General features: G+C 43.7%; 2 protein-coding genes across 2 annotated transcripts in view; one reads left to right on the top strand and one right to left on the bottom strand.

The window, feature by feature from the left end:
* LOC112075199 (N-acetylated-alpha-linked acidic dipeptidase 2) overlaps positions 1-8425 on the bottom strand; it is a 20325-nt gene extending 11900 nt beyond the window's left edge. Inside the window, 13 exon segments of the mRNA XM_024142225.2 lie at positions 729-816; positions 995-1090; positions 1178-1271; positions 1350-1455; positions 1567-1647; positions 2034-2089; positions 2092-2158; positions 2308-2404; positions 3358-3455; positions 3457-3523; positions 3525-3542; positions 4427-4538; positions 8341-8425. Of these exon segments, the coding sequence (XP_023997993.2) occupies positions 729-816; positions 995-1090; positions 1178-1271; positions 1350-1455; positions 1567-1647; positions 2034-2089; positions 2092-2158; positions 2308-2404; positions 3358-3455; positions 3457-3523; positions 3525-3542; positions 4427-4538; positions 8341-8425 (1065 nt within the window).
* The window catches only part of LOC139025658 (NADPH oxidase 4-like), a 20824-nt gene continuing 14218 nt past the window's right edge, over positions 8395-15000 (top strand). Inside the window, exons 1-3 of the mRNA XM_070440804.1 lie at positions 8395-8568; positions 9431-9847; positions 10143-10238. Coding sequence (XP_070296905.1) covers positions 9791-9847; positions 10143-10238 — 153 coding nt within the window. The 5' untranslated portion in view covers positions 8395-8568; positions 9431-9790. The remainder of the gene's footprint in view (positions 8569-9430; positions 9848-10142; positions 10239-15000) is intronic.

A 15000-nucleotide genomic window follows, 5' to 3' on the forward strand; every position in this document is an offset into this window, starting at 1 on the left:
AAAAAAGAGAGATAACAGGAGAGGAGACAGAGACAGAGGAAGAGACAGAGACAGAAGGAACAGAGACAGAGAGGAGACAGAGACAGAAGGAGACAGAGACAGAAGAGGAGACAGAGACAGAGACAGAGACAGAGACTCTACATTGATGTTGTTTCAGTAATCCCAATTCTCCTCCACTGTTGTTGATGGGAACAAAGAGAGCCCCTCCCTCACCCCTAGCCTTGGTGCCAATCTGTTCCTGTTCTCTTACCAACTCCTTATTAGAATCGTCATGCAGAACATGTTTGTCTTGACAATGACAATGGTGTAGGCAAAAGCACAAACAGATCTGGGAGCAGGCTACCTCTGCCCTACTCGTTGTGTGAAAATGTGTGTGTGTGTCAATCTCTCCCTCACAGAACACACAAGGAGCCTCTATTCTACTGCTCTGGGCAACACTCCAGAGAATTAGAGAGAGAGAGGGGACGGCCTTCCAAGTGGCGCAGTGATCTAAGGCACTGCATCGCAGAGTTTCGGCGTCACTACAGCCTGGGGTTCGACTACAGCTGTGGCACAACCCGCCGTGACTGGGTGTCCCATAGCGTCATCCGGGTTAGGGGAGGGTTTGGCCGAGGGGGGGGGCTTTACTTGGCTCATTGCGCTCTAGTGACTCCTTGTGGCGGGTTAAGTGAGCGGGTGTTAAGAAGTGCGGCTTGGCAGGTTATGTTTCGGAGGACGCATGACTTGACCTTCACCTCTCCTGAGCCTGTTAGGGAGTTGCAGCGATGAGACCAGATCATAATCACCAAAAAGGGGGTATTAATTACACACCAAAAACTAAAAAGGAGGGGGAGAGGAAGAGAGTTCAGGGAGAGAGGTTAGAGAAGGGGAAGGGAGGGAGAGAGAGGGCTAAGGGAGAAGGAGACTTCAGGGAGAGAGGTTAGAGAAGGGGAAGGGAGGGAGAGAGAGGGCTAAGGGAGAAGGAGACTTCAGGGAGAGGTGTATGGTGTCTTACTGTGTACTGAAGCCGTCAGTGAAGCCCGGTCCAATCCGATAGGACACGTTTAACGCTCCCTTCCAGTTATTGGGTGGGATGTCTCCTCCCATATTCCTACCAAGGGTGACATCATACAGGAAGTTACATTACACACAGGAATTGTGTGTGTAAGCTCTGATTGGCTGCMATCATAATACTCACTTTAGTAGTTGGATGGCATCATGATAGCCAATAGGATGCACTGGAATTTTAGGAAGCCCCACCCCTTCCTCCAGGTTRTACCTGTAAGTGTATTCTGGAGAAGAGGGGGAGGATGTTTATAGTCCCCCTTTATCACAGAAACATCTATGTGTCTATACGAACACACACACACCTTTAGCAGGGTACCCTGGCGTGAGGGGGTCTCCTGCCCCATTCAGGTTGAGGACATTACCCCTCTGTGCCCCTCCACCTGGAAGGTTCCACCCGGCGGGGTATGGCTGCACATGACATCACAAATAGTAGAGTGGACATAGTTTCTCAATTCACAGATCTCTTTGTTGTTTTAAATAGGATGTCTATTCTACTCATTGAAATTCTATGTACAGTACCTGAACTCCTGGGGCGCAGTAATCTGCAGGGTCCGAGAACATGATTATACCGCTCGCCCCATGAAGCATCGCATTCTTCACCTACAGAGGGATGGAGAGAGAGCGAGGATGAGAGAAGGAGAGCGTGAGGGATAGAGAGTGAGCAGAGGAGAAGAGGGAGAGAGAGAGAAGATGAGAAGAGCAGAGAGAGGGAGGAGGAGAGAGAGAGAAGAGAGAGAAGAGGAAGAGGAGAGGAGAGAGAGAGAGGGGAGAGAGAGAGAGAAAGAAGAAAGGAGAAAGAGAAAGAGAGAGGAGGGAAGGGAGAGGGAGAGAGAGAGAGAGAGGGAGAGGGGAGAGAGAGAGAGAGAGAGAGAGAGGAGAGAGACGAGAGGAGAAGAGGGAGAGAGGAGAGAGAGAGAGAGAGAGAGAGGCAGAGAGAGAGAGAGTAGAGAGAGAGAGAGAGCGAGAGACGAGAGAGAGAGAGGAACTGTGTTCCTCTGAAGATATTTCCATATCCTGACTATGACGATCTTCCCAGTGACTTGATCCCCATCTCTCTCTCCAGCTGGAAAGAAGTCTCTGTACGCCCAAGTTCACATAAACCAGGGTCACCCTGAGGAAACACGTACAGTCAGCAGGTCTCTCTCTCTCTGTGTGTGGTGGTGTGTTGTTGTTGTGTGTGTGGTGTGTGTGTGTGTGTGTGTGTGTGTGTGTGTGTGTGTGTGTGTGTGTGTGTGTGTTTGTGTGTTGTGTGTACCCTACCACTGTTTGTCCCTGCGCTGAGAAGGCGCTTGTAGGGAGAACGATGTCAGAGAATTCCTCATATCCCTCAGGAACCGGCTCTGATAGAGAAGTGTTAGAACATCTGGAGACAGACAGACAGGCACACAGACAGGCACACAGACAGGCACACAGACAGACCACACACACACACACACACACACACACACACACACACACACACACACAACACAACCCACACACACACACCACACACACACACACACACACACACACAAAGAGAGAGAGACACACACAACACAACACACACACATACATATACAGACAGATAGTAGATAGTCAACAATCAAAAGGAAATAGTCAATAACAAAAAAAAAGCAGATTTCTAGCCAAACCAGGTACACATGGCCCGTGACATCACCTTATCTCTTTCTCACACACACACACACACACACACACACCACACACCACACACTCACACTCACACTACTCACTTCACTTCACTCTACACACACACACACACACACACACACACACACACACACACCACACACACACACACACACACACACACACACACACACACACACACACACACACACACACACACAGACAGTGGCTATGGCCTTATCTCTTCATTAGTTATCCAGCCTACTAAAGGGACTTGGTCTACCACGTGGTTTCCATGTAACAAGGGGTACCATGGGAGAGAGAGCACCTGTCCTCTGGAACTAACCTAACCTCCTGAGGTAGTCCTTGAGAACTGGCCTGCCTATCATACCATCACTTAGAAACAACATCTGTTGACTGAAGGATGAAATGTCTTTGCAGGGTGGCACAAGTGTGTATGTGTGTGTGTGTGTGTGTTGTGTGTGTGTGTGTGTGTGTGTGTGTGTGTGTGTGTGTGTGTGTGTGTGTGTTGTGTGTGTGGTGTGGTGTGAGAGTGAGTGAGTGTGAGTGTGTGTGGTGAGTGAGTGGAGTGAGTGTGGTGTGAGGATGGAGTGAGTGAGTGTGAGTGAGTGAGTTGTGTGTGAGAGTGGGAGTGACTGAGAGTGAGTGAGTGAGTGGGTGTGTACCTCGTTGCCCAGCTGGTCTACTATAGAGATGTAGTTGGGCTGTGATATTGGGGTAGACAGCAGCACATCATAAGGTACCATCTCTACCTGATCCGAGACCAGACGCTAGCCACTCCCCTTTATCTGTTCAGCCCAATTTGAGTCTGCTCTTACCGGCCAGTGGGGTACCGGGTGAACTTCCTGCAGAGAGGAGAGAGGAGTGAGACAGAGAGAAGAGAGAGAGAGAGAGAGAGAAGAGAGAGAGAGACATAGAGAGAGAGAGAGAGAGAGGAGAGAGGAGAGAGAGAGAAGAGAGAGAGGAAAGAAGAAAAGAAAGAAAGAAAGAAAGAAAAGAAAGAAAGAAAAGAAGGAAGAGAAAAGAGCGAAGAGAGAGACATGAGAGAGAGAGAGAAGAGAGAGAGAGAAGAGAGAGAGAGAGAGAGAGAGAGAAAAGAAAGAGAAAGAAAGAAAGAAAGAAAGAAGAAAGAAGAGAAAGAAGAAAGAAAGAAAGAGAGAGAGAAAAGGAGCGAGAGAGAGACATAGAGAGAGGTGTAGAAACAGAGAAGAAGGGGTCCCTTGTGGCTCAGTTGGTAGATCATGGCGCTTGCAATGCCAGAATTGTGGGTTTGATTCCCATGCGGGACCAGTATGAAAAAGTAGAAATGTGTGCACTCACTACTGTAAGTCGCTCTGGTTAAGAGTGTCTGCTAAATTACTGAAATGTAAAAAGAGGAGGACGAGAGTGGGAGGAGGTTTGAGCATTAATAGTCCTATGTGTGTGTCCTATGTGTGTGTCTTAGGTGTGTCCTATGTGTGTGTCCTAGGGGTGTGTCCTAGGTGTGTGTCCTAGGTGTGTGTCCTAGGGGTGTCCTAGGTGTGTGTCCTAGGTGTGTCCTAGGTGTGTGTCCTAGGTGTGTGTCCTAGGTGTGTGTCCTAGGGGTGTCCTAGGGGTGTCCTAGGTGTGTGTCCTAGGTGTGTGTCCTAGGTGTGTGTCCTAGGGGTGTGTCCTAGGTGTGTGTCCTAGGTGTGTGTCCTAGGTGTGTCCTAGGTGTGTGGTGGAGGAACAGGGTTCTAGTATTGTGTACCTCAGATGATCTCTGATGTTCTCTGGTCGCATCTCATCCAGAAACTCTCTCAGGTGACGTCTGGACCCTGCATCATGGCTTGTGTCTGTGCTGGTGGGCCTTGCAAACCAGCCTGGTATGCAAACACACAGGCATGTTATGTTATATAAACTAACACACCACCCTGACTGACAGACTTAAAGCACCCACCCTGACAGATGGACAGATTCAGTATCACTCTCCCTATAAATCAAATCAAAGTTTATTATTCATAGGCCCAGGATACAACGCAATGAAATGTGTGCGCACGTCCTCAACATTGCAATAAATCATAAACAAGCAGTAAGACTACAGCAGTCACAATAACACTGTCAATAATAACACTGTCAATAATAACACCAATAACACTGTCCAATAACACTGTCAATAACACTGTCAATAATAACACAATAACACTGTCAATAATAACACAATAACACTGTCAATAATAACACTGTCAATAATAACACATATAACACTGTCAATCACAATAACACTGTCAATAATAACACTGTCAATAATAACACAATAACATGTCAATAATAACACTGTCATAATAACACAATAAACACTGTCAATAATAACACTGTCAACAATAACACCGTCAATAAAAACACTCTTCAATAATAACACTGTCAATAATAACACTGTCAATAATAACACAATAAACACTGTCAATAATAAACACTGTCATAATAACACAATAACACTGTCAATAATAACACTGTCAACAATAACACCGTCAATAATAACACTGGCAATAATAACACTGTCAATAATTAACACTGTCAATAATAACACTGTCAATAATAACACAATAACACTGTCAATAAACACAATAACACTGTCAATAATAACAAAGTATACACAAAGTAGACAAAGTATTTTAAAAAGAAAGTAATAAAACAAGATGGACATATTGTAAAATGTACAGAATGTAGTGTGAATACGACTCAGTGTTATAGATGAGTAGTAAAGAGAATAGTGAGTGGAGCAACAGTAGTATATATAATAAATACAGGCAGCAGTGGTGTGTGAGAGTGTATGTGTGTGTTTGTGTTATGTGCATGTGTGGTGTGTGTGTGTGTGTGTGTGTGTGTGTGTGTTTGTGTGAAGTGGGAATGCAGAGAGTCTGTGCAAATAGTCAGGTGGGCGGCAGGTACACTACCGTTCAGAAGTTGGGGTCACTTAGAAATGTCCTTGTTTTTGAAACAACGTCAACAGTGAAGAGGTGACTCTGGGATGCTTAGCTAACACAACGTGCCATTGGAACACAGGAGTGATGGTTGCTGATAATGGGCCTCTGACGCCTATGTTAGATATTCCATAACAAATCAGCCGTTTCCAGCTACAATAGTCATTTACAACATTAACAATGTCTACACTGTATTTCTTATCAATTTGACGTTATTTTAATGGCCAGAAAATGTGCTTTCTTTCAAAAACAAGGACATTTCTAAGTGACCCCAAACTTCTGAACGGTAGTGGATGTGCAGGTGAATAGCCAGGGGTTAAATACAGTTGTATGGCCTGAAGGTAGAAACTGTCTCTGAGCCTGTTGGTCCGGGGCCTGATGCTCCAATAGGCTACTTACTAGAGCTGTTTCACAGTTAATGCACGCCAGAGAAATACTGTATTGAGTAACACCTTACTGTAGTAATTTAGCTTTAGTGTGGTGTGTGTCTGTCATGTGTATGACGCTAGTAACAGAGAAGGTAGAAGAGGACAGCATATGTTGAACTGTGCTTGTGTGAGTAGTAGACTCTGGCATAACTGTGAAAGTCTGACACACACACCAATCCACACACATTCACGAAGTGGATATTGTGCATTCCTGTCTTTTCCAAAATACATGTACAGTTGAAGTCGGAAGTTTACATACACTTAGGTTGGAGTCATTAAAACTCGTTTTTCAACCACTCCACAAATTTCTTGTTAACAAACTATAGTTTTGGCAAGTTGGTTAGAACATCTACATTGTGCATGACACAAGGAATTTTTTCCAATAATTATTTACAGACAGATTATTTCACTTATAATCACTGTATCACAATTCCAGTGGGTCAGAAGTTTACATACACTAACGTACTTTAGTGCGAAAGTGCAAATCAATCCCAGAACAACAGCAAAGGACCCTGTGAAGATGCTGGAGGAAACAGGTACAAAAGTATCTATATCCACAGTAAAACGAGTCCTATATCGACATAACCTGAAAGGCCGCTCAGCAAGGAAGAAGCCACTGCTCCAAAACCGCCATATAAAAGCCAGACTACTGTTTGCAACTGCACATGGGACAAAGATCATACTTTTTGGAGAAATGTCCTCTCGTCTGATGAAACAAAAATAGAACTGTTTGGCCATAATGACCATCATTATGTTTAGAGGAAAAAGGGGGAGGCTTGCAAGCTGAAGAACACCATCCCAATCGTGAAGCACAGGGGTGGCAGCATCATGTTATGGGGGGCTTTGCTGCAGGAGGGACTGGTGGACTCACAAAATAGATGGCATCATGAGGAAGGAAAAGTATATGGATATATTGAAGCAACATCTCAATACATCAGTCAGGAAGTTAAAGCATGGTCGCAAATGGGTCTTCCAAATGGACAATGACCCCAAGCATACTTCCAAAGTTGTGGCAAATGGCTTAAGGACAACAAAGTCAAGGTATTGGAATGGCCATCACACAGCCCTGACCTCAATCCCATAGAAAATTTGTGGAAGAACTGAAAAAGCGTGTGCGAGCAAGGAGGCCTACAAACCTGACTCAGCTACACCAGCTCTGTCAGAAGGAATGGGCCAAAATCCACTCAACTTATTGTGGGAAGCTTTTGGAAGGCTACCCAAAACCTTTGACCCAAGTTAAACAATTTAAAGGCAATGCTACCAAATACTAATTGAGTGTGTGTAAACTTCTGACCCACTGGAAATCCTTCTCTCTACCATTATTCTGACATTTCACATTCTTAAAATAAAGTGGTGATCCTAACTGACTTAAGACAGGGAATCTTTACTAGGATTAAATGTCAGGAATTGTGAAAAACTGAGTTTAAATGTATTTGGCTAAGTGTATGTAAACTTCTGGACTTCAACTGTAGGTCACAGTTCATCTCAGAGCTGACTGAGGAATGTAGGTATGGTCACTTGTGTGCGTTTATCCCACTCTACTATGTTGATTCCTCAATAGAGGAACGTGTTATTGACAAGGCGTTTTTGGAACCCTGTGTTAAGACTACTTTTTCGTATTCAGACTGTTAGTAGAAACACACTGCGATTTCAGACGTTTGAAAAGATGCTTGCGAACTATAACACTCCTTTCTCCGTGCTCACCAAAAAAAAAACAATTGCCTCAGACAGATGCATATTATAGTTCTTAAACTTGGTATTATTATAAAACTTCACTATGAAATGCAAAAGTAACAAGAGCTTACAATACCACTACTACTATCATTCGCCAGTAAAAGGAAACTTTAACTTCTTAAAATGTGTTTAACTTATGGATAATCAGCGCCTAAAATGTCATTATAACTCACCTATTATAAACCCGTCAGGAAAAACGACGTTATAACGATGAGCCAACATATCCACTGCACGAGCCGCTTTCGGTTTTCATTGTCCCGCTTGGTAACACTCCGAAACACCGACCGCATTCAACAAGATAATGGAGTGCATTGTGTGAAAAGCAGAGGGAGAGAGAAAGAGAGAGAGGGGGGGGGGGACTGTCAAAAATAGGAATATACAGAGGGAGAGTAGAAAGGGGTGGAGGAGAGGGGAGAGTTTACTGCAGTAGGCCTAGATTTACAACTATAAATTACATTTTCAGCTTAATTATCATATCATTACCTCGTTTGTCTGAGTTTCTCGTAGTTTATATAAATAGTTCTGTGACATTTTCCCACACTCTTGTGCGCGCTTGACCCCTTGCGCCCAGTCCGGCCTCTGCGCAGCTCCAGGACAGCTGCCGGCGGCCTGTGCCTCTTTCATGCGGTGGGCTCGAGCGTGAAGCTCTGGAATGTGCGCTGGGGAAACGTTCCAAGAGTGACACTCCGTCAGCAGCAGACACAGACCTGATTCAGACTTCTGCCTGTGCCTGCGTAACCTAACGTAGCAGTCGTAATATTACACAGGTGAGTAGTAGGTGCAACGGTGCCTGCCTGTAGTATGTGTGCGCACAATTGCCTCTGCAAAGAGGTCTCGAACTTCATGGCACAGGTCTGAGTAGGCTATATATAAGCCTGTAGACTAGTGCACAGTTTCTGGTTCAAGCCCCGCCATAGCTGTACACCCATGCTAGTGATTTATAGTGGTGATTGTGAACAACAGATTAAAATGACACTGTCAACTTGTTTTKGGGTGCGATTGGTGGCAATCTATCTTCTAAATTGCAGTGGGYGGTTATAGCCACAGTGAGGCACTAGTAGCCTATTGACTAAACTAGACCTAACCCCTTTTTCAAAAGCAGGCAAGGGCGGAACAGAGGAGAGGACTCGAGCAAAAACAATTGAGATTCTCCCACTGTCTTATTGCAGACTCCTGTAATGAAGAAACKTTCCTCTTTCACTGTCTTTTAAAATTAATATTTGACAAAAAATTGGTGATAATTACAAAAGGTTCAGGATAGCAGCACTGTCATGTAATAACTGTTAGCTCCTTAATGTTTACAGTTCAAGAGGCTATATTTATTTTATTTATTTATTTTACCGTTATTTTACCAGGTAAGTTGACTGAGAACACGTTCTCATTTGCAGCAACGACCTGGGGAATAGTTACAGGGGAGAGGAGGGGGATGAATGAGCCAATTGTAAACTGGGGATTATTAGGTGACCGTGATGGTTGAGGGCCAGATTGGGAATTTAGAATATCATCTTCTAGGCTTTTCTGTCTATGTTTTATCTTCTCTCGGGGGGGGGTGCAAATTTCCAGGCCCCCGACGTTGCACTCCCTGCTCTATAATAACCTACCGTTGTTTTCATGTTGCTTTCACCGCAGACACAACAGTGGAGACTGAAGAACCGTGGAAAATTACCCACACGACCATGAAGTGCCGTGGCGCCCTCACCCGTTAGAAAAAGAGAAAGACTGGGGAGAAAGAGAGAGAGGGGAGGAGGAGAAAACGACAAGCCGGTTCGCCGGTGCTAAAACACTCCACGCTGTGCACAAGGACGCCGGGACAGAAATGCCCCCCAAAGACATGCGAGACATTCGAGTGCCAGTTTATCGGGAATGATCCGCAAACAGACGGGTTTGTGTCACTCACTGGTAGGAGGAGATTCGGAGTCAAACAAAAGGGATTGATTTTCCGTAAACTCCCAAACTGGAAAACTTGGCGGCGGTCGGTGAGGCTGAAACATGGCTTTGTCAGTGCGGAGTTGGGTCGCGAACGAGGGAGGAAAACACTTGGTTCTGGTAAGAATAGTACAACCTAATCCCGAGACAACACTTTTATTACAGTATTACACTGTTATGACATGTTTTTACTATTGCAAAGAAAAGTAACTGAGTGGAGCTGTTGCAATTTACAATCTCGATCCTAACTGGAAATTGGAAAGCAGCCTAACACATGAAAGAGAGTGCTGTGGCGGTTGGATGTTGTCATCATCAATCATTATCAATAATCATCTTCATCATCATCTTCATCATCATCAGCAGCACCACTGACATCTTGTTTGTGTGTGTGTGTGTGTGTGTGTGTGTGTGTTAGGTGCTGTGGCTGGGCGCTAACACCTTGCTGTTCATGAGGACGTTCCTATTGTACTACTGTGGGCAGCAGTACCACTACCTCCATCAGATGCTCGGGGTAAGACGCCAGTCCAGCACACTGCTATTATACCGTGATCCCAGAACAGAATGTATGGCCGTGATCAACTAGATACAGCTTCTTGAGCGGATGGTCGGGGCCGTAACATAATTACAAATCATTTGTAGACTGCAGATAGACCGCAAAAAACCCTAACAGAGATAATATTTGACTAAAACATAATATTTTCAAACCTTGCTGACATTTGTATACGATCACGTGTCTCTCTATTATGCGTGGGAATACTTGGGAACAGGTTACACAAATTAAAATCAGCTGGAGCTGATTTCTTGGATTAAAAAAAATATTTTTGCTTAGAAAACTTGGGGGGYCAAATAAAACTGAGGCAGAGAAACCGCTGGCCGTCATTTGGGGAACTCCTGGTGTATGGGGTGTGTGTATGTACTGTATGTAACACCCATACACACAAACGTCTCCTTTAATTTTAGGGTTAGGGGGTTCCTATTCAGTAGCTGATATTTATATTAAGACACTGGATGGAGCCCAGAGACTTGGTGACATTCAGTTGACGCTCTGTGAGCATGGTGTATTTGTTGTCACATGTCGTTGTGGGTCGCCGGTTTAGGCCACTAAAACAGCTACTTGTCCTTCACAAATCAAACAAATTCCATTTAAATGTTGTGAGACATATTTTCTTGACTGTTTGGTCTATTGGCCTCTCACGCTAATATAAATGTTTTTATTTAAATATAACTCTGATGTTCTGGTTATACTTTGCATACAGTTACCATTCCACAGCTGAACCTGGTCTAAAAGAGCATTAAGGGAGACTGTCAGGATCCTTAGCCCTAGCTCAGTGACACTGGTACCAGTGGTCATAATCTAGGRCCAGGAGTTGTTCCTGACTACATGGCCTGACCAGGAAAAACTCTAGTGCAAAAACTCTAGTGCAAAACAAATATGGAAGTTCTATCTAAAAGGCAGTAACTCCCCCACACACCTCTGGCAGGCTATCTGTATGAAGTAGGTGAGTCCTTCATACACTCCTCATACTTCTAGAAGGGCAAGTGTGGGCACGCCACTGGTCTCTGAATGAATTCCTGGGTAGCAGCTTTACACATGTGTAGAAAGAGAAAGACAGAGAGAGAGAGAGAGAGAGAGAGAGAGAGAAGAGAGAGCAGAGAGAGAGCCAGAGAGACTGAGGCAGAGAGACAGGCAGAGAAACTGAGGCAGAGAAACTGAGGCAGAGAGACTGAGACAGAGAGACTGAGAACAGAGAGAGACTGAGGCAGAGAGAGAGGCAGAGAGACTGAGACAGAGAGACTGAGACAGAGAGACTGAGGCAGAGAGACTGACAGAGAGACTGAGACAGAGGACTGAGACAGAGAGACTGAGGCAGAGAGACAGGCAGAGAAACTGAGGCAGAGAAACTGAGGCAGAGAGACTGAGACAGAGAGACTGAGACTGAGACAGAGAGACAGGCAGAGAACTGAGGCAGAGAGACTGAGACAGAGAGACTGAGGCAGAGAGACTGAGGCAGAGCGAGAGAGACAGAGAGAGAGAAACACAAAGAACAAACAGCAAAAACACATACATGATCAATTAAACAGTTTAGAGTCAGCTATTAAAGACTACCAGAACCCACTGGATTCTCCAATTACACTGAACAAAAATATAAAGATTTTACTGAGTTACAGTTCATATAAGGATATCAGTCAATTGAAATAAATTCATTAGGCCCTAGTCTAGGGATTTCACATGACTGGGAATACAGATATGCATCTGTTGGTCACAGATACCTTAAAAAAAAGGCAGAGGCGTGGATCAGAAAACCAGTCAGTATCTGGTGTGACCACCATTTGCCTCATGCAGCGCGACACATCTCTTTCGCATATAGTTGATCAGGCTGTTGATTGTGGCCTGTGGAATGTTGTCCCAATCCTCCTCAATGGCTGTGTGAAGTTGCTGGATTTTGGCGGGAACTGGAACACGCTGTCGTACAAGTTGATCCAGGGCATCCCAAACATGCTCAATGGGTGACATGTCTGGTGAGTATGCAGGCCATGGAAGAACTGGGATATTTTCAGCTTCCAGGAATTGTGTACAGATCCTTGCGACATGGGGCCGTGCATTATCATGCTGAAACACGAGGTGATGGCAGCAGATAAATGACACAACAATAGTCCTCAGGATCTCGTCACATTCTCTGGCAACAGCTCTGGTGGTCATTCCTGCAGTCAGCATGCCAATTGCACGCTCCCTCAAAACTTGAGACATCTGTGGCATTGTGTTGTGTGACAGAACTGCACATTTTAGATGCCTTTATTGTTCTCCAGCACAAGTTGCATCTGTGTTAATGATCATGCTGTTTTCATCAGCTTCTTGATATGCAACACCTTCCAGGTGGATGGATTATCTTGGCAAAAGATAAATGCTCACTAACAGGGATGTAAACAAATTTGTGCACAAAATTAGAGAGAAATATACGCTTTTTGTGCAAATGGAAAATTTCTGCGATCTTTTATTTCAGCTCATGAACATGGACCAACACTTTACATGTTGGATTTATATTTTTGTTCAGTATGAACTACAGGACAAAATACAAACCCTTCAACCCAAAAAGGCCTGTGGGTTGATGGTATCCTAATGAAATGATCAAATATCTTCCCAATACTTGAAACCAAGGACTGATGACCCCAATCCACAAAAGTGGAGACAAATTGACCCCAATAACTACCGTTGGTATACATCACTAGCAACCTTGGGAAAATCCTCTGCATGATCATTAACGTTAACAGCAGAAAAAAATGTCCTAAGAAAATTTCAAGTTGGCTTTTTACCACGTTACCCTACGACAGACCACATACAGTTGAAGCTGGAAGTTTACATACACCTTAGCCAAATACATTTAAGTTTTTCACAATTCCTGACATTTAATCCTAGTGAAAATTCCCTGTCTTAGGTCAGTTAGGATCATCACTTTTTTTAAGAAGGTGAAATTCAGAATAATGGTAGGATTATTCTGAGAAGGAGAGAAGGATTTATTTCAGCTTTTATTTCTTTCATCACATTCCCAGTGGGTCAGAAGTTTACATACACTCAATTAGTATTTGGTAGCCTTGCCTTTAAATTGTTTAACTTGGGTCAAAGGTTTTGTCTAGCCTTCCACAAGCTTCCCACAATAAGTTGAGTGGATTGTGCCCATTCCTCCTGACAGAACTGGTGTAACCGAGTCAGGTTTTGTAGGCCTCCTTGCTCTCACACGCTTTTTCAGTTCTGCCACAAATGTTCTACAGAGATTGAGGTCAGGGCTTTGTGATGGCCACTCCAATACCTTGACTTTGTTGTCCTTAAGCCATTTTGCCACAACTTTGGAAGTATGCTTGGGGTCATTGTCCATTTGGAAGACCCATTTGCGACCAAGCTTTTAACTTCCTGACTGATGTATTGAAGATGTTGCTTCAATATATCCAGCATACTTTTCCTTCCTCATTAAAGCCATCTATTTTGGTGAAGTGCACCATCCCTCCTGCAGCAAAGCACCCCACAACATGATGCTCCACCCCGTGCTTCACGGTTGGAATGGTGTTCTTGGTTTTGCAAAGCCTCACCCTTTTCCTCCAAACATACGATGGTAATTATGGCCAAACAGCTCTTATTTTGTTTCATCAGACCAGATGACATTTCTACAAAAAGTATGATCTTTTCCCATGTGCATTTGCAAACCGTAGTCTGCTTTTTTATTGGCGGTTTTAGAGCAGTGGCTTCTTTCTTGCTGGAGCGGCCTTTCCAGGTTATGTCGATATAGGACTCGTTTTACTGTGGATATAGATACTTGTTACCGGTTTCTCCAGCTCTTCACAAGGTCCTTTGCTGTTGTTTATGGGATTGATTTGCAACTTCTCGCATCAAAGTACGTTCATCTCTAGGAGACAGAATGGGTCTCCTTCCTGAGCGGTATGACGGCTGCGTGGTCCCATGGTGTTTATACTTGCGTACTATTGTCTTTACAGGTAACGTGGTACCTTTCATGTTTGGAATTGCACCCAAGGATGAACCAGACTTGTGGAGGTCTACAATTTTTTTTCTGAGGTTTGCTGATTTCTTTTGATTTTCCCATGATGTCAACAAAGAGGCACTGAGTTCGAAGGTAGGCCTTTAAATACATCCACAGGTACACTCCAATTGGGCTCAAATATGTCGAATAGCGCCATCACGAAGCTTCTAAAGCCATGACATAATTTTCTGAATTTTCCACAGGCTGTTAAAGTGCACAGTCAGACTTAGTGTATGTACACTTCTTACCCACTGGAAATTGTGATACAGTGAAGTTATAAGTTAAATAATTTGTCTTAAACAATTTTTTGAAAAAAATTACTTTTGTCATGCACAAAGTAAGATCCTAACGCGACTTGCCAAAACTATAATTGTTTGTTAACAATAAATTGTGGAGTGGGTTAAAAAATGAAGTTTTAAGACTCCAACCTCAAGTGTATGTAAACTTCCGACTTCCAACTGGGGTACAATGACGTTTTTTTAGAATATACCTTTATTATTCCCCTCAAACCCTACCACCCCTCCCTCAATTGGAGTAAACTAATAAACCAATTACATTTAGGCTTCTACTGTGAGTTTATTAATTTTATAGCAGATTTTACAAACAATCTATACAATAGTTATATTTTGTTTTTTTTATTCTTATCTATTTTCTGATGTCCATCCAGTTTGATTTCTATTTGTAACTGTGCTTTTCACAAAAATTTCTGACCTATATACATTTTATGTTTCCATTGGTTATCTT

This window comes from Salvelinus sp. IW2-2015, unplaced genomic scaffold (assembly GCF_002910315.2).
Source record: "Salvelinus sp. IW2-2015 unplaced genomic scaffold, ASM291031v2 Un_scaffold3025, whole genome shotgun sequence".
Taxonomy (NCBI): Eukaryota; Metazoa; Chordata; class Actinopteri; order Salmoniformes; family Salmonidae; genus Salvelinus; species Salvelinus sp. IW2-2015.